Source organism: Alosa alosa, chromosome 15, assembly GCF_017589495.1.
Source record: "Alosa alosa isolate M-15738 ecotype Scorff River chromosome 15, AALO_Geno_1.1, whole genome shotgun sequence".
Taxonomy (NCBI): Eukaryota; Metazoa; Chordata; class Actinopteri; order Clupeiformes; family Clupeidae; genus Alosa; species Alosa alosa.
In genome coordinates, this window is record NC_063203.1 from 431339 (window position 1) to 455316 (window position 23978).

The 23978-nt window shown below is 41.1% G+C and overlaps 1 protein-coding gene across 1 annotated transcript in view; it reads right to left on the reverse strand.

The window, feature by feature from the left end:
* The window catches only part of LOC125308170, a gene marked incomplete in the record, with an annotated part of 58299 nt that overhangs the window by 14831 nt on the left and 19490 nt on the right, over positions 1 to 23978 (reverse strand). Inside the window, 1 exon segment of the mRNA XM_048264494.1 lies at positions 2461 to 2604. Within this exon segment, the coding sequence (XP_048120451.1) occupies positions 2461 to 2604 (144 nt within the window).

The window sequence follows — 23978 nt, forward strand, 5'->3', positions numbered from 1 at the left end:
TAGAAAAAAATAATTCTTATAAACCTTATCTTATAGCCTAAACACTTTTACGGTTGGATTACTGTAACTCACTCTACCTGGGACTCCATCAAGCATTGATCTCTCGCCTCCAGCTGATCCAGAATGTGGCAGCAAGACTAAAAAGTGGGAGCATATTAGCCCCGTTCTAGCCTCTCTCCACAGGTTGCCCATCCAGCATAGAATTAATTAAGAATTCAACAAGATTTTATTGATGGTTTTTAAAGCCCTAAATGGCCTGGCCCCATCCTACATTGCAGATCTCATTCACCCCCACTGAGCTCCCAGGCCCCTTAGATCCTGTAGCATGGGTCTCCTGGATGTTCCACACACATGATCGCTTTTACTGTGGCTGCACCACACCTATGGAATCAGCTGCCACCTTCCATCAGAGATGCTCCCTCCATCACTAGTTTTAAATCTAGGCTCAAAACACACCTCTTCTCCCTGGCGTTCCCTGCCTTTTATGATTGTTATACATGTATTCATGTATTGTCTTTTAATTGCAATATGTACAGCACTTTGGTATGTGTAAACTGTATTTTAAATATTACTTATATATTTTAAGTTTAAAAAATAAAAGTAGTAAAATTACTTTTACTACTTTTACTTGTTTATTGGTAGCCTGGATGCCAGCCGAACTTAGCCCCATCCACAACATATGAGGTCGGGAAGTTCAATCTGGACTTCTCTGTTGTGAAGCAATTATACCCAAACCAGAGCTGTTTGGACCAATCAAATTGGGCTTTATATGATGATAGACAGATGAGCAACAGTGCCTTGTCGATCACGATCAACGCAGAACTTATGAGCAACCTCTTTATTAGCTCTTCAATCCAACGAAATAACGTTAACATTACCGTTACAGACACGTAACTTTATCGGCCACCACAGGTAATATTATTAAGACTAAGACAAACAGTATCACATATAACACGGTGAATAAGTTTAACTAGACAAACAAATACAAAACTAAAACAAAACATTGCATAAAATGAAACAAAAAAATAAACAAACAAACGTAAGTAGGGAGAAAAAACTTTTGGAAATTTAACCTTCTTTATATTTAGTACTGATGCATTAGTCTGTCTTTATCCCTTCAAAACACATTTACAGTATATTTCACATTTAAACATACATATACACATTTAAAGTATAGGAGACTTCCACTTCACATAAATAAATAAAAATGGTCAACGTACTTAGACTACATTACATATATTTCTCATTCATAGATACATTTGTGTTCTTTAAGATTCCTCAGGTAAGAAAAGTTTTTTCCACATCTATCACACATATATGGCTTCTCCATTGTGTGCACCTGGAGGTGAGCCTTCAGGCTGTTTGTCTGATTAAAACTTTTCCCACATATACTGCAGCTGAATGGCTTCTCTCCTGTATGAATGCGCTTGTGTCGGTTAAGGTTGCCCAGATTACCAAAGCTCTTCCCACACACATCACAGCTGAAAGGTTTTTCCCCAGTGTGAACACTCTGGTGTGTCTTCAGACTGCTTTGTTGAGTGAATGTCTTTCTACATATCTCACAGCTGAAAGGCTTCTCTCCTGTGTGGATCCTCTTGTGGGTTTTCAGTTTGCGGGATGATTTAAAATTCTTTCCACAGACATCACAGTTGTGCAGTTCGTCACCGTCATGAAGCTGCTGGTGTGTCCACAGAGCACTAACAGAACTCAGTTGTTGTCCACAGATGGAGCACTCACAGGGCATACTCCCAGCATGCATTTTTACATGCCCTTTTAAGGACTCTACACAGCTCTCTTCACTATCCAAATGAATGTGCATATGACTTTTGAGCCCACTCCTCTTGACAAATTTTTTCCCACATGTCTTACAGCTATGTGGTCTCTCTCCTGTGTGTATACGCTGATGGGTCTTCAGAGTGTCCAACTGATTGAAGCTCTTTCCACAGGTGTGGCAGCAGAATGGCTTCTCGCCAGTATGTATGCGAAGATGACGTGACAGGTTTCCAGCATTGTTGAAGGCCTTGCCACAGGTGCCACAGCAGTACGCCTTCTCTCCTGTATGAACCACCTGGTGTTTCTTCAGGGTGTACAAACTGCTGAAGGATTTAGAGCACAAACTACAGCATAAGCTTTTTTGATTACAATGAGATTTCATATGCTTTTTAAGACATAATTTCTCTGTAAATGTTGTGCTATACACACTGCAAGACTGTAATTGGTCTGCAGTGTGAATGAGCTGATGCTTTTTCAAACTGCACTTCTGTATGAAGCCTTTTCCACAACACGTGCAGGAAAATGGCAGATCAATCTTATGCACTGCTTCATGCGCTCTAAGATACACCAAGTTAGTGAAACTCTGCCCACAGTGTTTGCAGTACTGTTTTCCTGCTTTACAAGAGATCGTGGTGTCTGTGCTCTTTGAGGGTTTCAGCTGCTTTGATGTCTTCTTTGCTTGCTCACCAGTGACTACATTTGGTCTCTCTGAGGATATGACTGGTGACAAGATGGAGAGCAGTTTTTCATGTGCTCCATCAGTATCAGCCTCTTCTGGATTGTCCTTAAACCCTTCTTCCTTTATCACAACCTCAGTCAGTTGCTCTACCTAGTAAAAGATGTAAGAAAAATGTAGAGGTCAGTACATTTTAGTGAATGTTTTATTTAGTCTAAAACTGTAATGCATACAACTCATAAATGGTTTAATATGTTTCATTTGCAGCAATGTCTTCAATGCATCCACTACAATTTCAGTCTTTCATCCTCGCAAATACCATCCTGTGCCACATTTGAAGAAACCAGACCCAAGCTGTAGTTAGTTGCAACTCTGTTTTATTATTATGGTACCCTTACACCAGAAGACTTTGAAAAGATGGCCTACACATGGGCATTTTTAGGTCCTTTTTGGACATGTCCAATTTGTATTAAAGACATTTTTATCTTACGGAGTGCCTTGGTCGGAGCGATCATTTGTTTTTCTCTTTTTTCTCATATGAGACTTTGAAAAGATTTGGAAAATATTTTTGAAAGATTACAGTCTCAGTAGTGATGGACAAATGAAGTTTTGGTGAACCACTGAACCACAGCAGTGACACTAGGTGAAAAGCAAAAAGATGGCTGCCACACTGTCATTTTTCAACATAAAAGTCCTTAGCAAACCAATATTTTTGGCTACATATACTGGTTTGGGTAAGGACTTTTATGTTGAAAAGTTGAGTTTTCGATCGTCATATATTTCATTTTCATTCATCGCAGAGTTCCCAAAAAGGTGTGTTAGAGTGTCTAGTTTCGTAATAAAAAAAAAGAAGCTAAAAACGTAATATTACGTTTTTGGCACTCAACGCATGGGAAGGAAAAACGTAATATTACGTTTTTGGCACTCAATGAGTTAAAGGGAAACTTGGCAGGATTTCCCCCTCTGCTGGAGAAATTGTGCATTATGCTATTTCAAACTGTGGGAAAAGGTAACGATAAAGCACATGGATTTGTTTACAAACTAGCGAACGGTTAGCATAAGTTTGGCAGAACTATGTGTATGTTACAAGGTAAGAAACACGATTTAAAACGAGTTTCTTGTTTCTCACTTCTCTTTCCGGGACGGTAGTCTCAATGTTGCAAGGTTGGTTTTCCGCCTGGGGACGCTTAGGCGAGCGGGAAAGTCACCATTTTCACCGGAACAGGTCATTTAACAATCCAAATGATTTCTAAACGGGTTTATTACGTTGAAATAGTTGCCAAGTTCCTCTTTAAAACTTTTTCCCCCAAACACTTTCACAAAAAAATTCTCCAGACCCAATGTATGCGTAGGTTTAGTTTGAGCTTTGGTGGGGACACTACCCACACCCCCAAAAAAAGGCATTGAACTCTTTCACCAGCCACTACAGATAATGCAGGATATCAATGATTATAGTAACCTAAATGGCCCCGGTTATCGGCATTATTGGGATACAAAATGTGCTGAATTTTTCTACCACCTACCTACCACCAATGTTGGAGAGACGTCAAAATTGGCCTGTCCTCCATGCACAGTAGCAACAAAACTAAAGGTCAACAGAACAGCATTCATAAGGCATAGTGTCAAAAAAGTGGTGTGGCTCCTTTAAGACAATTATTTGACGTGAGTGAGCTGTCCAACTTGATCTAACTGTAGGCTATGGTGTAGCTTACACAATCTGATTTTAAATTACAGATATCTAGGCTATATTTAACATTTATTTTCTATTTGGTCTGTTATGAAATGCATTGGCCAATTTAAGCACAGCTCAGTTTAAAAAAAAACTTAAATGCATGCATGCTTAGCATTTTGTGGAAATAAATAATTAAGATTACATTGATAAACTCTTAACCATGAGCTGTATATTCTCATGCTAACATGTATATTCTCATGCTAGCTAACACCGTTTAAAAGCTGAGAAAAGGCTCTTTCATGTGACATCTGTGTGATGAGTAGGCTACTTCTTGAGGAGTTCAACAGAGAAGAATGAGTGAATTTGGACGCACTTTGTGTGCCTATTGTAGTGTCAAAAAGTGAAGCGCTGCACCATGCTGCAGGGAGACTGCGGCTCACTGGTAGTTATTATAGGCAACTTCAAATCAGCACGATTTACCCTTATAGGCTACTGCACATTACATAATCCGTACGAGACACTTTCTTATTTTTAACCATCAGGGCAAATGAAAACTCCACCGTATGTGATTGTATGTTTGGGGTAGCCTATGCTAGCTCCATCTTACCCGCCACAGTGGCTGGTAAGTTGACAAAATTCACCCACCATACAGTGCACAAATTCACCCGTATTTGGCTGGTGGCAGGTGCTAATTTCCATCCCTGGGTTATAGGCCTACACATAGCACTGTCAACTAAATTTGTACCAAAAAACAAAATTTCTGGAATTTCTATGCTTCAACAAGCACATCTTATTATGACTTACACTTTGTTTCTTATAGCTTCTGATGTCTGATGTGATGTCTTTCTTTTCTTGCCCGACATCCTCAACTCGACAGCCAAGCAAAGATTATAGAGCTAAGAGCCAAGTGTGCCAAAAACTTTGAATGACAGCATACAGGAAGCTAAGCCAATCAAAAAACAGACCTGTTTCCTATTTTGGGAGGCAGCACTGAAGTGGGAAATTATTTAACACTTGTGTACCGCATGTGAACGCTTTTTGTCCGTTTCAACCTGAATAGGAAAACGCCCCACCGACATTCTGCCTTCATCCTGCCTTCCTCAGCCTTCTTAACCAACTTGGTTGAGATTATTTTGTCTAAAATTTTTTTCAAATATAGTGGAAATTTCTATCTCCAACTTCAAGGAACTGCAATGGGTAGCACATTTGCCCCCTCATATGCCCGTTTAGTTATGGGCTTAAGGGAAGAAAAATACATACATAATTCCAATCAGAATTACAGTTGAGGAACTCAATGCCTTTTTGGCATAGCCTATGCCAATTCCACCACCGACTACCTTTCTTTCACAATGGAATTTGACCTTCATTCGATCAATTTCTTAGATCTCTCCATCTTTAAAGATGAAAATTACAGTCTGCAATCCACTATCTACATTGTAAATCTTTAAGTAGGAATACACTGCTCTAATCTGATAGTCATCAGTTACTCATAGTAATCAGACTACTCATACAGTGGGCTATAATCTGCAATATTCCTATCGGCCAATTCATGCGAGTGCGATGAAATTGCAGTTCCTCTTCAGAGTTTAGCAAAAAAGCGGCCCAGCTATCAGATCGCTTTGAACAACGAGGCTATGCCAAATCCGACATTGACCAAGCCTAGGAAAGGGCATTAGAAACAAATCGCTCTGCACTTTTAACAAAAAGGACAAAAAAACCTTCAAAACCTAGGATCTGTTACTCCCCTGCTGCTGGTAAGATCAAAAGCATACTGTAGTCCGTAAGCACTGGCATGTGCTCCAAAGGGACCAAACATTAAGAGAGTTCTGCTCAGAATTCTTGCAGTACTCGCGACCGTCTGGTACACTCAGACATGACAATTCTGCCATCAACTAAGCCCACCCCAATGTTTTTAATTTAAAATTGCATTTCTAGTTCTTATTATTCTGTTACGGAAACTGCGCACAATGTTCCAACTCTACAAACGGTAAACATTTCTCGCACAGGGAAAAAGTACCCAATTTCGTTGTTTATTAATTGCAACACCACACCTGTAATCTACCTATTGGGTTGGCATATACAGGCCAAACTAAACGACAATTGAAACATAGAATAGCAGAACATAAAACCATAAGAACAAAAAATTAAAAGTATGCCATTGCAAGACACTACATGCAGGTCAATCACGGATCTCCAGAGTCACTTAAATTTTGGGGCATAGAGAAGATCACTGCTCCACCTAGAGGTGGAGATATAATCAAGAAATGACTATGCAAAGAGGCTTACTGGATCTTTACACTGGCTAAAACACCGCCACTAGCTCCCCTCCCCCATCTTATTTCCATGACAGTAGCCAGGAGAGACAAGTCAGCAAAATTCCCGACATTTATTCAACAATGAAATTCTTCACAGTGTACCAACAATCTCCCTCGGAGTGCAGTGCCCATAATTTGCATCGAACAGTCCAGGGGTAATAAAATACTTTAAACAAAAATGTGCATTTCTAGGAGAGAGGGAGATGGAGAGTGCGCGCGTAAGTGACGATTATTTCTGGTGGTAGCAGAGTAAGTATAAGTAAGTATAAGTATAAGTATATATACACTCTTTTGATCCCGTGAGGGAAATTTTGTCTCTGCATTTATCCCAATCCGTGAATTAGTGAAACACACACAGCACACAGGTAAAGCACACACTAATCCCGGCGCAGTGAGCTGCCTGCATCAACAGCGGCGCTCGGGGAGCAGTGAGGGGTTAGGTGCCTTGCTCAAGGGCACTTCAGCCGCGGCCCACTGGTCGGGGCTCGAACCGGCAACCCTCCGGTTACAGGTCCGAAGTGCTAACCAGTAAGCCACGGCTGCCCCAATGTAATGGATTCCCTCAAGAACTGTTTCGAATAAGACAAAAAAAAGTTGTAGGTAACGAACGAATTAAATGGTGTCGGCGCGATGTAGGTATCGGCACACAGGGGGTTTGGACAGCGGGTTAAGTGGAATAGATCAACCTATTCTGTTCATGCTGTTTGTCTCACAATAAAGCCGTACTGAAACTATAGAAAGCCCGCGGCCGCACCCCCACCCCCGATGCGCACTAAGACACTTCATTTTCCTTGTACAGACCCATGGCTACACTAGACAGGCAACTGTTCTGTTCCCAGAGCATGCTTTCTCTGTCCATTATCTGCAGGTTTAGGGCCTCCTCGACAAGGAGATTGCTAGTCTGTGGACAATTTGTGGCACAATTGAATGGTAGCCTATTATGGAACCACGGACTGAAAGAAAAAGAAACTAAACATTTTCCTGATTAGAAAATATTTCTTAATTTAGTGTTATCAAATAAACTGACATGCAATTAGGGGGTAGCGGTGTCAGCGCACATTTTTAACAACGTAGGTTAAGTAAAGTCAGTATAAATGATAGGTTGGGAAATAAAAGTGTATGCGATATGAGAATTGAGGTGTCGTGCGTAAAGAACCAAATAGCCAAAATGGTGCGGGAGAGGAGGATAAGCGGCGGCCTCCACAACCAGGTCTGGCGAGATCTTAAAGCCCAAGATCCAGGAAGTAATCACAAAGCGTCGCGCCACACCTGTGCCACACCTGTGCTTGGCCCACCTGTAGAGGAGACGCAAGACAGGAAAAAAGAGCAACAAGGAGGAGGAGCCCGGCAGGTCTGTGACAACTCCCCCCTTAAGACAGAGGCCTCTAGAAGGCCTCTGTTAAAGCCGTCAAAAAAAACCCCACACCCAAAAATGACAATTTTTTTTTCTTTTTAAATAATTTCCAATAATTCTAAAAGTGAGCACTTAACTTTGGTCTAGGGGTGTTGACAGCCCATATACATGAGCTGGATGGATATCCTTCTCGATAGTTGAGTAATTCAACTGATGACAATTACATTTTCTAGAGAAGAAACACATCGGCCTGTCCACACCCTGCTCATCGCACTGCATAAGCACAGCACCAGCGCCCACATGGCTAGCGTCAACCTGCATCTGGAAAGGCTGGTCTAAACGGAGTGCCATCAGAACTGGGGCAGAAACAACAACCTAACATTGTCAAAAGCAGTCTGGGAGGCCACAGTCCATTCAAACTTAATCTTAGCCTTTAACAGGTCAGTCAAAGGGCTACTACAGTGAAGAAGTTGAGGCAAAAGCTACGATAATACCCTACCATCCCCAAGAAGCGCCGCAACTCGGGTTTGGTAGTTGGAACAGGGAAATTATCAATAGCCACCACCTTAGCATGGACAGGTTTCACTTGGCCCTGCCCTACGACCTTCCCCAAGTATACAACTGTGGCCTGGGCAAACTCGCACTTGGCGAGATTTACAGTAAGGCGAGCATCCACAAGCCTGATAAAGAGAGCCCGAATACGGTCCAGATGTTCAGACCACTCGTCGCTATACACCACCACAGCAAGGTACACAGCGCACCCCTGCAAACCGGAAAACAACGCGGTTCATTAAGCGTTGAAATGTGACGGGCGCGTTGCGTAACCCGAAACTCATAACAGAGTACACTCTAAAAAATGCTGGGTTATTTTCTCAACCCAAACGCTGAGTTGAAACTGTTGGGTCATTGTGTGGGGTTGTTTTTACTCATGTTGGGTTATTTTCTGTAACCCAGCTTGTTGGGTTGATAGTTTAGGACAGCGCCCCTCCTCTCCCCCACCTGACGTGAGCACACTACCCAGCACCAGGGTAACTTTAACACAGCTGCATAGTTATTTGAGAGTTCGGGGAAATCGTTATTCTCTCAACCGTCCATGCAGTCCAGCAGCTGTCAACATGCAGTGGAAATCAGGCGATTTCGGAAGGTATGTATCTGCTTATAACTTTTTATTATTATTATTGTTATTATTATTATTATTATTATTATTCAGACGCATTTTAAAAGTCCACCCAGAGATACCCTTCGTGAAATGAATGGATTCTGCTTGCCAATTTCGTTCAGCCTAAGCAGGTTAAGAATTGTGTCATTCAAGCCAGCTAACGTTAGCTAACATTAACTTACAATTACTGCTCATGTTAATGTTAAATCTACACAAAGACAGACTCTTAAAAACATAGTTCTTTGTTCACTGGGTATGAACTGCTGAACAGAAACAAAACAAACTTTTCCAACGAACTAAAATTAGCATACCAACAGCTGGCTAGGTTAACGTTAGCAGACGGTTGGTATGCGAACGTTAATTAAATGGTGATGTAAAGCTAATGTATACAGTCGAAGTAGTCTCTTCACACGTACGGTAATCATCATGCCAAACAACAATATTAATTCATTCAGGGTAGCTTCATATTATAGCCATGTAACTTACTGGGTGGTTTTTGGTGGTAACATTAACGTTACAGCCAACTTGGATTTAACTAACTGAATGTGTTAACATTGAGCTAGCTTGCTAACGGTAGAACTATCACTGCCACTAACATTAACGTTTGTGAGTCTGCTGTTAAACAACTCCATGAGGTGGTCATGGTTTCTGAGTGTGTTGCGCTAATATTTTCTCTCCGGATTTTTAATGTTTGTCAACATCATTCACTGATAATGGTTCGTGAAAGTCTTGAAATAAAGTTCTGTCAATAGCAGTGATTAATTCACTCTTTTTCTTTCTTTCATTGACAGGGCTGACACCCAAATAGACCGTGGAATCTAGCTGTCTTCATGGAAGTAACTTATCATGCTGATGCTGCTTTTAGAGTAGGCTATCCATTCAAAAATAAAGTAAACTGTCAAATAAATAATTATGTCGAACTGTTTTATTTCATTGCATGGCTATTTGTTGTCCATTTTCTCTCAATGCAACCCAAATACTGGGTTTAGAAAACCCGACAACTGGTAATTTTAACTAGCAGTTCTGTTGATATAACCCAGTGGTTTGGGTTAAATTTATACCCAATATACTGTGTAAATTTTACTCAACATTTATATAGTTATAACCCAGCACATTGGCTACCTTTACCCAGTCTATTGTGCCAATTTAACTAACATTGTGTTGATATAACCCAGCGTTTTGGGTTAGAATCATACCCAACCTGCTGGGTTTAATAATGTACCCAGACCATTGGGTTAGGATAACTCAATGTGGTGTTGGTCCAATAGTTAACCAGCGGCTGGGTTATATTTAGGGTTATTTTTAACCCAACATTTTTTAGAGTGTAGGAATACAAGCCAGATGTTGTTATAAAGGCTGAAACCTCCTGAGCCCAAGATGACAAAGGGACTTGGTAATAGCCTTTGAGCAAATCAAATTTACTCACAAACCTGGCTGATCCCCTACCCTGTCTACACAATCTTCAACCCTTGGGAATGGAAAGGAATCTGGTTTCGTTATGTTATTCAGTTTACGGTAATCTATATGTCCCATCAGGTTTACTGACCAATATACAGGGTGAGGCCCAACTCGAATAGGAGGGCTTTGCTAGCCCATTATCTAATAGGTATTTCACCTCTGCCTCTAGATGTCGCTGTTTGTCTGGTGACACCCGATAAAACCGCTGTCTTATTGGCTCCGCATCACCGACCTCAATATTATGTTCAATTAGATGAGTACATGATGGCGTATCTGCAAACAAGGAGAGAAAAGCAGGCAACAAAGATGTAATTTCTGATACCCGTTCATCGGGCAAATGCCCAAGCAAAGTATACAACTCCGCCAGTTTCTCAGAGTTCCGCAAACGAGGCTGCAGCACAGTCATCTGGACCTACCACATCCTCTCCACTACTTGCTGCCACCATGTAGGGAGAGGCACTAGGAGTCTCGACAGCTGCGGCTAAAGAAACTGGCGCAATCAGGTCATCAGTCTCTGCTGCCCCAGAGACTGAAGACCTGCTGTAATAGGGCTTTAAAAGATTTATATGACATAGCTGGGTGGCACGCCTACGATTAGGTGTAGAAAGCAAATAATTCAGGTCTGACGCCTGCCGAATCACCGTATAGGGCCCTGTATATTTTGCAAGGAAAGGGGAATTAGCTATCGGCAGTAATGCCAGAACCTGATCACCCGGACTGAACACCCTTGGCTCAGCCCGATGGTCATACCAGCTCTTCATTTTCTGTTGAGCTCTAGTCAGGTTGTCGGACGCCATCTCACAGGCCAGAAACAACCTACGACGAAAACCATTAACATAGTCCAACAAGTTAACAGGAGACTCAGGACACTTCAACTCCCCCTGCAAAACTGCTAGAAGCCCACAAACTCTATGGCCAAAGACCAAATCATTAGGCGAGAATCCTGTGCTCTCTTGGGTTACTTCTCGTGCCGCCAACATTAGCCACGGGAGCCCTTCCTCCCAGTCTCTATTAAGCTCAACACAATAACCCCTGAGAAGCGACTTCAATGTTTGATGAAAACGCTCCAGAGCACCTTGCCTCTGGGCGTGATAAGCACTGCTACGCTGATGTACATGCAACTGCTCAAGCACCTCTTGGAACATGCGGGATGTAAAGTTAGAGCCTCCATCATTCTGTATGGTTTGAGGGATGCCAAAGATGGAAATAAACTGGGAAAGGGCTTTCACTTTCACGACCTAGTGGAGATGGTACGCAATGCATAGGCAGCAGGGTATCGGGTAGACTGACACATCACCGTCATAATGTAACCACACCCTGACTTAGATGGTGGCAATGGTCCCACACAGTCAATTAACAAATGCTCAAATGGTTTCCCTATAGCTGGAATAGGATAAAGCGGAGCTGGCTTTAACACCTGATTAGGTTTCCTCGTTAACTGGCATACATGACACGTCTTAATGAAGCCTGCCACATCCTTCTTTAGGCGAGGCCAATAGAAGTACTTCATAAGACGGTCATAGGTCTTTCTTACACCCAAGTGCCCAGCTACATCCCCATGAGCTGTCTGTAGAACCAATTCTCTAAACTTAACTGGCACTACCACTTGAAACACTGGGTCCTCAACCCCCTCGTCAGTGTGGGAAGACCACTTCCGGATCAACAACCCCTCCTGAACAAAATATCCCCTTGCTGCACTGCGCAACTCCTCAGGTGGCAAAACCCCAACAAACAGATCTTTTAATGTCGCATCGTCCTTCTGAGCTGAAACAAAATCATTATGAGACAGAGAGAGAGGTAGATTAGGCAAAACAACAGACTTTAACTCACCAGTCTGAGAAACATCATTAGAGGCACGGCTCATAGCCTGCGTCACTGCACAAGCTGTAAAGACATCAGACAAATTCTGATGGTTAACATCACTGTCAGCTGAAATAGAGGGTGAATTATTAACAACTACAGGGGGCGGTATATCACGCCAGACACGCTCTCCGGCTAGGTTGTTGCCCAAAAGAAGATGAACACCCTCTACAGGCAAAGAAGGGCGGACTGCTATGGTTACTTCCCCCTGCACCAAATCAGACTGCAGATTGATCCTGTGCAATGGAACAGAGACAACCTGCAATCCAACCCCCCGCACCAAGACATTGTTCCCCGTGCTAGAGTTAGTAGAGAAAGGCAAGACAGACTCCAGGATAAAGGACTCAGAAGCCCCCGTGTCCCTAAGTATTTTAACGGGCACCTGGACAGAACTCCCCACCAGTGAAACTAAACCATCTGTGATAAAAGGAAAGTAGCCATTACCACAGGCTTCACCTGAATCTGTTACTGTTGCTCTCACTAGGCCCAGCAGAGCTCAAGCCTGATAGCTGAGATGAAGTCACAAGCACCACAGGTTTAGCCTCCTCAGCCACCACAACTTTAATTACTCCTGGCTCAGATACAGCAAGTGTGACCCCCCCTAACAGTATCTGCACTATTTCTATGACTTTTCCCCTTTAAAACAGGACAGTCTTTCTTCCAATGCCCCTTGTCCAGACAGTAGTGACAAACATTAGCGTCCTTCTTACCCTGACTCGCAGAAACAGAAAATCCAGAATCTCGGCGAAAACCCACAGTGCCCTTGTGTGACTGATTAGCGTGTGAATCTATTTTGCTCTGAGTAGGTGACCAAAATGAACCTGACGAAGACCCCAAAACTCTATTGAAACGTCCAAAACGTAGTTCCCCAAAGCGCTGTTCCCGATAAACCTTACCTGTATTGTGTTCTTTTGAACTATACTTATGTGTCAAAAGCGAATTCATCAGCCACAACTGCGGCTTCCGCTGCTGTTTTCATCTTACGCGCAGATATATAAGTAGCGATACGCTCAGGGAGGATGTTTTTAAACTGTTCTAAAACAATCAAATTAGACAACTCTTCAAAAGTAGCGACTCCCACTGCAGAGCACCAACGATTAAAGTGGCTGTTCAGCTCTCTCGCTACCTCTGTGTATGTCTGTTTCTCTCCCTTTCTCCAGCTGCGAAACCGCAAAAGATAGGCTTCAGGAACTAACTTGTAAACTTTAAGCACTGCATCTTTTACAGTCATATAATTTTTCCTGTCTGCCACCGGCAATGCATCTGCTTCTGGTGCTCTCCCTACAAGAACGCTTTGGAGTAGCAACGTTCTCTCCGAGTCAGACCAGCCACGGTCATCAGCCACACTCTCAAATAAAGAAAAGAAAATATCTGGGTCCCTCTCGTTAAACTTCGGGAGAAACTTAACCATGTTGGATATATCAGGAGGACGCGCAGGCCCTCTAGGAGCAGTACCATCACCGTCAGGTAGAAGCTTACCTTCTGCGACCAGTCTTAGCCGTTCTAAAGCCACATCACGTTCATTACTTATTCTTTCCATTTCTAACTGACGCTCGGCTTCTCTTTCTCTCCGCCTCACGTTGAGCTTCTCTCTCTTGCCGTTCAGCTTCACGCTGAGCTTCTCTCTCTCGCCGTTCAGCTTCCCTTTCTTTCTGTTGCATTTCTATAAGCACTTTTTGTTGCTCAAAAGTAAGTGACATTTTGGAAAACTCTGTCGAAAGAGATGTCGACGTTGCTTCTCCTAACTAACTCCTCCATGATTAGAGATGCTGGTGATGGAAGAATATTCCTAATAACTAATTCTGCCTGAACTGATGTTCTTATCTGGGCCAATTTCGCTGTTCTGGATAAACCCAAGTCAAAATTATAACGTTCGCAAACTTGACGCAACTGATCCTTCTTTAAACTATTCAAAACCTCAACAGATGGAGCTGCGAAAAAAATCCTCCAAACTAGCCATACAAATGAGTTCTACAATCTACAACCCTTAGATAGATACGAAAAACGATCTCACATTTTCTAATTCAAGTGTGGTCACAACACTGCGCATCAAGACGAGACAAAAGGAGCTGCCCTGCAAAAACAGCGATCCCCTTCATGCAAACACCAAGGACAGAGCTCTATATTACACAATATCAGCGGTGCCTATACTCCCCCGACTAAGTGCCATTAAAGTAGGCCTCCACGACGGTGTCCTCTGCCCAGGATTGCACAAAAACAATAAACTAAAATAACAAACAAGCCATAAAGGCTTGGCGGGCACTCACAAAGCTCCAATAATTACGTTATCCAAAACGTTATTAATAAACTCAAATCTTGTACACAGCGCAGGCCCACACTTACCAAACAATGGCCCACCGCAGATTCTTCAACCTGGCTAAATCAACAGCCAAGGCACTAGTTAACAAATTCTTCCCCGTCTCACGCACCAACAACGAACCTAACAAAACTTCCGAACACAATTAAGTTTAAACTAATCCACATGCGTCTTCCCAATGATTCAAAGCCCCGCATTTAAAGAATGAACTTGTATCGGATCTTTGCAGGATCGGTATACAGCGCTTTCCAAATCAGACGCAACTAAACAACATGGATCTAATATATTTAAAGTGTTTTAACAATTTCCAACACCTAGGCTATACAAAACGCAGTAATAAGCATTAAAGAGAAAATGCATATTTACCGATGTCGTTTCATATCCCGGACAAGAGCACCCAATCTGTTACATTCTGCCTACTAGGCTATGTAACCAGAGAGGGAAGACCACGTGGATTTTGTCGTATAAAAATATGAATTTATTTAAGTAAAGAATTAACAACGTAGGTTAAGTAAAGTCAGTATAAATGATGGTTAGCTGCAGCTCTAATGGCAGCAGTCGACGTTAAATCAGGGGTGTCAAACATAAGGCTCGGGGGCCAGATCAGGCCCGCCAGCAGGTTTTATACGGCCCCCCAGATATTTTGAGTAGGAAGGGAAAATAAGAAAAAAAAAGATATTCACATCCAGTTGTCTTCAACAATGTGTAATAAGCAATATATCTATCATAATTGATAAATTGATTAAACCTAGCACTACAAACCATCCTCAGGAAGAAAGAATCAGAAAAAGTAACATGGAAGTAGGACATTTCAATAGTGAAAGAGCAGTATATGACAGCAGTACATTATTTGTACTTGTTTGCTCATAAGTGATATCATCAAATAACACTTTGATACCCATGCAGAAAAATGATAATGACCATGATAATGATGATAATGACCATGATAATCATTTGGGGGGGTCAAATGATAATGACCCCCCCCCGAGGTTTCATTCCAACAAATCCGGCCCACTACCTAATATGAGTTTGACACCCAATTTGGCAACCAATTGGACTAAGTTAACATGGAATTTTCTTTTTTAAAATGTCTAATTATTTATTTATTTTATCATTTGTTAATTTTGGTTGTTGTCTGTCTTGTATGTCTTAGTGTCACGGGTACCCTGGTACTTGCGCCGCTCCTTTTGTCTTGTGTGTCATTTGTTATTTTGTAAATTTGTTTGTTTATGTCTTGGGGTTATGGGTATGCTGGCGACTACGCCGCTCCGTCCGGCATCTTTTGTCTTATGTGTCAATGTCTTGTATGTGGAGTGCTTTGGGTTGCACTCTATGTATGTTTAATGCGCTATACAAACTAGATGTACCGCATAGCGGTACAAAATATGACCGCCGCTCAGTCCTGTACATCCGTTCCGCAAAAATAAATCACTTCAATTTGTCTCCATCTTTTACTCCATCCCCCACTCTTGAAACTTTTGTGTATGCTTGTTTGGCATGCCTGAGTGTGTGTGTGCGGCTGCACAGAAAGTAGCCTACTGGTGCTGAAAAGGTGAATAGATTGTAGAATAGCCAAAGAAGATGTAGCATTGTTATAAAACCTTTAAAATCTCTAAACTATCACAAGTAGGGCAGTTCATCACAGTTAATCCATTGCAACTGGATTGATGAAAGGTCACTTACACCTGAATACTACATTGTATTTGTGAAAAGCAAACGGTATCAGCATAATTTTATTTATTATTTATTTTATTTATTTATTTATTAATAAACAAAAACATCTGTCAGTTCCATGCAGTTTTCAACAGCTATCAAAAACAAAGGTCATTTTTGGATGGATGGATTTTTTGTGAATGTTTCTTCTTCTACATAAGATTTTAGTCATCTTTAGTTCATGTGATACTTTATTGTCAATGCACAAATTAAGTAACAGTAGTCTGAAACGAAATGCTGTTTTACATCGAAACCAGTGGTGCAAATAACGGACATGTCCAAATGGGCCTTGATGAAATGCGTCGCTAGACTGTTCATACACATTTTAACGGGCCAAAGTTGAAGAGCTGTTGTTCGTTATTGTTTGTGCAAATATAGGCTGATTCATGTTCCCTTGCATTGTGTAACTGAGGTCCATGGCTAGTCTGGCTTTCACCAGACCAAGCTCAATCTTTTAAGAAATCAAAAAATAAATAGCGGGCAGATCAGGCTGGGTTCACCCAGCCTAGTCCATAGGCACCAGATATTGTTTAATTTCCCGATTGAGATATCCACGCTCTGGCTATTCTAAATGCAAAAATGCATCAGGGAGTTATGACAAAACTGTAACTAACAAACTAGATCCTAATAGAAAGCTGTTAGCTTCCCTAAGCTACAGGTAAGCTTATAAAGTAGGCCTATTTACAACATAAATTGTCAATAGGCTATGCTGGCGACACAAATAAAATCTCCTTTGGAAACCAATGGCTTATGCCTTACAGTATCAAGCGGACTTAAACTGCCATATCGTGGCGAAAAGTTGTAATAAAATTCACGCAGCTCCATGAGTCAAGGAAAGCGCGAATGAAGTAGCCACTTCTAAATGGGACCCACTACACAGTAGCTTAAGGTGTGTTGCTAAAGCAGCCATAATGAAATGAAGGTGTCATTGTTTGGATACTTCACACACACGTGCTTTTTAATTTCACAGACTAAAACTACCAAGCTGGAATCAAAGCACATCGATTCCCCTCCCACACCCTGCACGCACTTAAAACAAATAAACAGGCGTCTCAGTCTCACACATGTATAGGCAAAACTGTATCAGACCAGTGTAACGTTGGTAAATCTTCCATTGCACAGAATGATTTTTGTAGCACGTGCAACAAATGACAGTCGAAAGATACAATTACAGTGCTGCTATCAATTTGCTTGGTATAACCGCATTTATAGTTTTCTACAAATGCAATCAATCAAATTGGCCTCCATCACTCAACCAATGCTAACGGTAACATTACCTCAGGGCTGCCAACTTTTCAAAAAACCTTGGATTTGGTGGGGCCAACCAAAATATTCCTGCGGAAATTTTTGTTTGGCTCATTCAGCATTATACCGTACAGTAAAAAAAAAACGTACATCAGTGGTTCTCAGGTGTAGGGACCAGGCATGGACGGATTATGAATGTATTAAGGGCTCCCCACTAATTGTCGCATATGTGGAAGCGGGGTTTGGGGGTCTTCCCCCAGAATTTTTTTCATTTGTTTGATGTGATTTCCTGTATTCTGGTGCATTTTGGTAGCTTAGAAATCTAGACACACCCTAGCAGCAGCAAATTACATTTGCTTCCAGGGCTAGTCTAGCAACTCTCCGTTGGCTTGTGAGCTCGAAAAATTAAACTTCTATCAGGCCAATCAAATCGCCTATAGAGTCAAGTAAGGGGCATAACATAATGATTGATGGCAGAGTTGCAACGGTTTGGCTTGAATTCCCTGCTACTTGAAAACAAAGAAGATGGATATTGCTGTTGGCCAACAGTGTGATACGAGTTAAGCTTGTTTTGAGATGGCAAAAGTTAGAACTAGCCAACTAGCTCCGCTGGTGGGAAAACGCATGGGACTCAGTGCTGTCCTATTGCGTGCAGAGGGAATTTGAAAGACAACCGATTATCCCGCCCCTCGGACTGAGCACTGCGAACGGTGAGTGCCCATACCCTACATTTTAATGTGGGTCTGGCTCATCAGGCTAGCATTTTGGGGATGGCAATACTAAATTCAATAAGATTCATAGCCTACATCCTGATGTGTTGATATTGAGGCAATGATTCCATGCAAAGGCTTGGGCTTCAGGACCCCCTGACACATTGGGTCCCTGGGTCTGGGCCCGGAAGGCCCGTGCAGTAATCCATCCCTGGGACCAGGGTCCCAGAGTTAAATAAACATTGGTATCAAAGGGATCTAGCCTACTACTAGGACCATGGGCGTCGGAGGCATTGTGAAAGTGGGTGGGACATTTAAGAGGGGGGGTATGGGGGTCCTCCCCCAGAAATTTTTTTTTGGACGGACTAGATGCAATTTCCTGAATTCTGAATTCCATCAAATACCTCCCCAGATTTCAGTGCCCATCAGTCCCAACATTTAACAATATAATCAAACAGTCCAAAAGTAAATTAAATATCAAACTAAACCGTGAATCCAATGAAAATGACAATGAAGCACTAAACAGATGCTGAAAACAGCACTGGTATTTCGCACGGCAAAAGTGAGGGGGTCCAAACTAACAATTTAAAAAAGTGGGTGGGTGTTTTGTAAGAATTTAAGAAATGTTTGTATATTTTAACTTTTAAATGCATCAATCAGGTGCACCTTCAAAATAAATTCAGAGGTCAGACTTGCTTATTTTTATGGAAATATGTGTGCTGTAGCCTAAGCTATTTTGCACTTCAGAATTATAATCATGCGCACAGAGATGGAATAGTTATGGTGATATTGCAATAAGTTCACAACCACAAAAACATATGCTACATTTCACAGTTCAGAAATGTTCAAAAATGTGTGTACATTTCAGCACTCCATGAAATTATGCAGAAGTGGTCACATAAGATAATATATTGGTCATTGTAATGGCCATAGCCTATAGCCTACATGCTATTCATTTTTCAGGATGTACCCATATCTGCATGATGTGAATGTTTGCATATGGCTTTATATCAATATTTGTGTCTCGTTATTTGATTTTCTTCATATTTTTTGCATTAATGTCACTAGGAAGCATGCCAATATATATATATTCATTTATCTGTAATGGGATTGGCTGGAACCAGACAATATAAGAACCATGATGGTAGGATAATCTATGGCTGAGCAATTTACAAAAATGTATGTAGGCCTACTGACAAATAGTTTACATTACAATACATTATAATTTCGCCCCAATGAGGCCATGTAGAAATGTGTTACAATTTTTAAAAACCGGATTACTTAGGAACCACTTATTGCACAGAGGCATGCTTTATATCCTCGTATTCGGTACGGTTTGCTGTTTATTGTGATATTGGGTTTGCCACGTGTTGTGTGAAGGGTTAGTGAAATATTAAACCGAGAGTAATGGGTGTGCACTGTGTGCAAAATGCTAATATGATTAGCCTAAATTGCACGTTGGTTCAATGTTAATTTTCTCGCGAACCATTTATCACAGCAACTTGGCGCTAATATCATTGGAAAGCTTAAATTCCGCATGTTCACCTGATGTGTGATCATATGATCATATGTATAGGTTTAGTTTAGTTGAACCTCATCTGCCAGGTATTTGACCTACCAGGTTGACACTTCAGCGTGAAAAATACTCAATAATACTCAAAGCATACCTGAAGCCGGGAAATGCGGGGAATGCCTGGGACGGCTTCTGAAGTAGCATCGCAAAATGAGAGAAAATTTAGAAAATTCCACAGACAGGGGGTGCTCTTGAACCCTCTCACCGTCTCTGAAAGCATAACCGTGGCTCAACAGGTAGATCTATAGATAGGGTAAACTCATTTTTCAGGCATCTGACCGACCGGTTTGACACTTCAGCGTGAGAAATCGGGGGTGTGGCGTGTGAGACTAATCAAATGTGTTTGTCTCACGGCCAATGCGTGAGAGTTGGCACCTATGTTACCTAGGTCCTTATTGATATTATAAGATTAACGTACCTGCAGTAAAAACCAAGCATGTCCGATAAACATCCTCAGATTTATTTCGGCTTCAAGAAGAAACGGGAATTACATTTCATGTGAACATCGCCCTATCCTTATTAGACGCTTCTATGTAAACTACATTCCTTGTAGGAAGCGCCCATTGTTTTTCCAACCCACTTTTAACTTCCAACAAAATTACGTCTCACTGCAACGATGCGCCATCTAGTGGACAAACGACTACTTATCGCCAATACTGGAAATGCAGCCATGATTATGATGATGAATATTTGGCTTTCTTTTAATCCTACTGAATTTGTAATTATGTATCGGCCGTTCTAATACCGATAGTATGTGGGTGCCTGTGTGTGTGTGCATGTGTATATGTGTGCACCGCTATCTACAGGCCAATGAGTGTACAGTCACTAAATGTACACAACCTAATTTTTTCATGGATGAAATTCTACGAAACTTGGCATACTCCCAGAGAATGCCAGGTCAATCTTACACATAAAATTTGGTGCAGTTCTGAACATCTTAACTGAAGATAGGGGCGATTAAAGCAGAATAATACTGCATTTTCATTTTTTACCGGGGGGGGGTGCAAATCACAAATGAGTGATTATGGGCCAGGTTGATGTGCGCCCTTGAGACCAACATACCATAAAAGATTCTTCATCCTCAGTGCCACGGTTCAGGTAGTTATTTAGGAAAAACTGCTTTTTTTGCGGTTGGATATAAAATTATCCAATAAAGACACATAGGCTATGATATGATTAATGGAGGATGTATTTTATTTCGTAAAAATTCAGTTCCAGCCAGATGCCACTAACTACATTTATACTCAGAGACTCAATGGTGGTCATATGTATTCAGAGACTCAATGGTGGTCATATGCATACTCTTATCGTCAATGTTCCTAGCTCCAGTAAACAGCATGTAGTTTTCTTAGCATTGAGAAGCATAAATAAGAACAAAGTGAAAGTTCAACTTGTCATTAAAAATCTGCAATTGAGTGAGGAATACATTACAAAAAAGGGTCATCATTATAAAGGTGGACTGAACAATCAAAAATAGATATTATTAATAAACAGGGTTTAAGTCAAGCACTTGATGTATGGGTGTCACGAGATCAATATTTCAGAATACGATTATCATGACAAAATATATCACAATAACGATATTATCGTGATATCAATAGCAATCATTATAAAAGAAATTAATCACTTAAAGTAGGCCTAGACTATAAATGACAAAATACAATGTTATATTAATAATGCAAATGAACGGCAAACTCTGAAATATAGTCTTAACTTATAGGTTAAGTTTAAAACGTTGTGGACGGCCACCAAGTGTCTTCTGGCCCATGGCTGCACGCACATCTAGTTTTGTTGGTAAGCGGGAAACCCGTCTATTGCAGGTAGGCTATCTGAAATTGCATTTTCAGGGGACTTGCCATAACTTATGATGTTAGCTATTGCATGTTAAAATGGCATGTCATGGTTGCACAGCACACTGCCAGTTCATGGACAAACGCAAGTAGCCGGTGTTACCTCCTGTCAGAGCAGCTTAATTAGCGATAACATGTGCGGTGATGCTTCTGTTGCCTCTTTGACAGCTCAGAAATATCATTATGCAGAGGTATGTTTTTAAGCCTACTTATTTTTTTACAAGAAAACTTTAAGCATGATCTTCAAATTCATTGTTATGCTATAGGCTATGTGCATCATGTGAATGAAAGATGGAAAACTTGTCAGTAGTTCAGAACGCATGGCAAGACAAAAGAAAAGTTCACATTAAGCCTACAACTTTGCATAACTTTTCGAATAGTCCAGTTAGCATGTTAGCCAGCTTTTTGTGTAAACTGGGCTGTTTGTTGTTTCACAGCCTTTTGCTTGTGGGTAGGCTAGTTAGTTCGCTATAATTAATTAGATTAATAGACACAGTCTCCTGATATTGCTTTTTGTTGCACAGTCAAAGGAATTCCCCCATGCTTTTCTAGCTGCGGGGAAGAGCAGTAAAGACTGATAAAGGTTATTCTATCCACTGCATTCTCCATCAGGTCCGGCATCTTTTCAAGTTAGCCTACAAAATCAAAAGTTTGGCGTTGCTATGACATCATGTTTGAGTGTGTGACTTTGAAGGGAGCAAGTAAGGAGGAGAGAGACATCACGAGAGAGTAGCCTTACAAGCACGTTCATTTAAAAATGCCATTGTTGTGCTACACGATAATACAGTGGGTGCATTATTTCCACGATATTCATATTCTCATGTTTTAATAATCACAATCACAAAACCGGTATATCGCGACACCCCTAACTTGATGCATGATTAATATTAATGTTTTAACCATTTCTTAGTGTATCAGCACGAACAGAGTGTATGATTTTTTTGCGGTAGAACAGTGGTTCTCAACCTTTTTTCAGTGATGTACCCCCTGTGAAATATTTGTTCAGCCAAGTACCCCCTAACCAGCGCAAAGCATTTTTAAGTTGAGAAAAAAAGACTTTAAACAGAGCACTGTGTCATCAGTGTCTAATTTATTAAACTTTGGAACTCTGGGTTTTTAGGATAATGATATTGAATAGCCTACTGAAATATAAAATTCATTTTATGAACTTATATTTTCCTGAAATATTTATTAAATAATTGTTTTTAAAGTATTTTTGCATGGATTCTACTTTTTAAATATATGTATATTTTTTTGAGAACCACTGCGGTAGAAAATGTAGGCTAGAGACTTTGGTTATCTCTAGAAGAAATAACATTAGCACCTGACATGCACATTTAAGCAGGCTTGTCTCCAGTATTGAATTAAAGCTAACTCTTATTTCACATGCTAGAAATGTTCAGTAACACAATTTCAAATCAGCACAAAGAAAGGAACAAAGTAAACTAGTTTACAAAACAGTCACTAGGCTACTTTATAAATGTAAAATGTAAATCAGGTTTCTAGGCCAAGTATACTTGCGTATATAAGGAATTTGGTCTCTGCATTTATCCCATCCGTGAATTAGTGAACACACAGAGCACACAGTGAACACACAGTGAGGTGAAGCACACACTAACCCAGAGCAGTGCCTTGCTACAGCGGCGCTCGGGGAGCAGTGAGGGGTTAGGTGCCTTGCTCAAAGGCACTTCAGCCATTCTTACTGGCCGGGGATCGAACCGGCAACCCTTCGGTTTCAAGCCCGAATCTCTAACCAGTAGGCCACGACTGCCCTCACAATTTTTTTCTCCTTTGGTGATTTTACTCACTTTGCTTCCAACCCAGGATCATCATGGTTGCAATTAAAATCTATTTTCTAAATCAGCAATTTATGCAATGGAAAGAATGCCTACTCAAATAGTGATTACATTAACACTTTCTGTCTCATTATAGTCAATCATGAAGTTCAGGGAATGTTCCCTAAAGGTTTGCTGAAGGTCACACAAAATAAACCTTTAGAAGACGTTCCGAGGACATCCTCTAAATGTATAGCCTAGAAATCTAGACGCACCCTAGCGGCAGCAAATTACAAATTACATTTGCTGCCAGGGCTAGTCTAGCAACTCTCCGTTGGCTTGTGAGCTCGAAAAATTAAACTTCTATCAGGCCAATCAAATCGTGTATAGAGTCAAGAAGGGCTTAACATAATGATTGATGGCAGAGTTGCAACGGTTTGGCTTGAATTCCCCTGCTATTTGAAAACATATAAAATAGATGTTGCTGTTGGTGAACAGTGTGACACGAAGTTAAGCTTTTTTATTAAG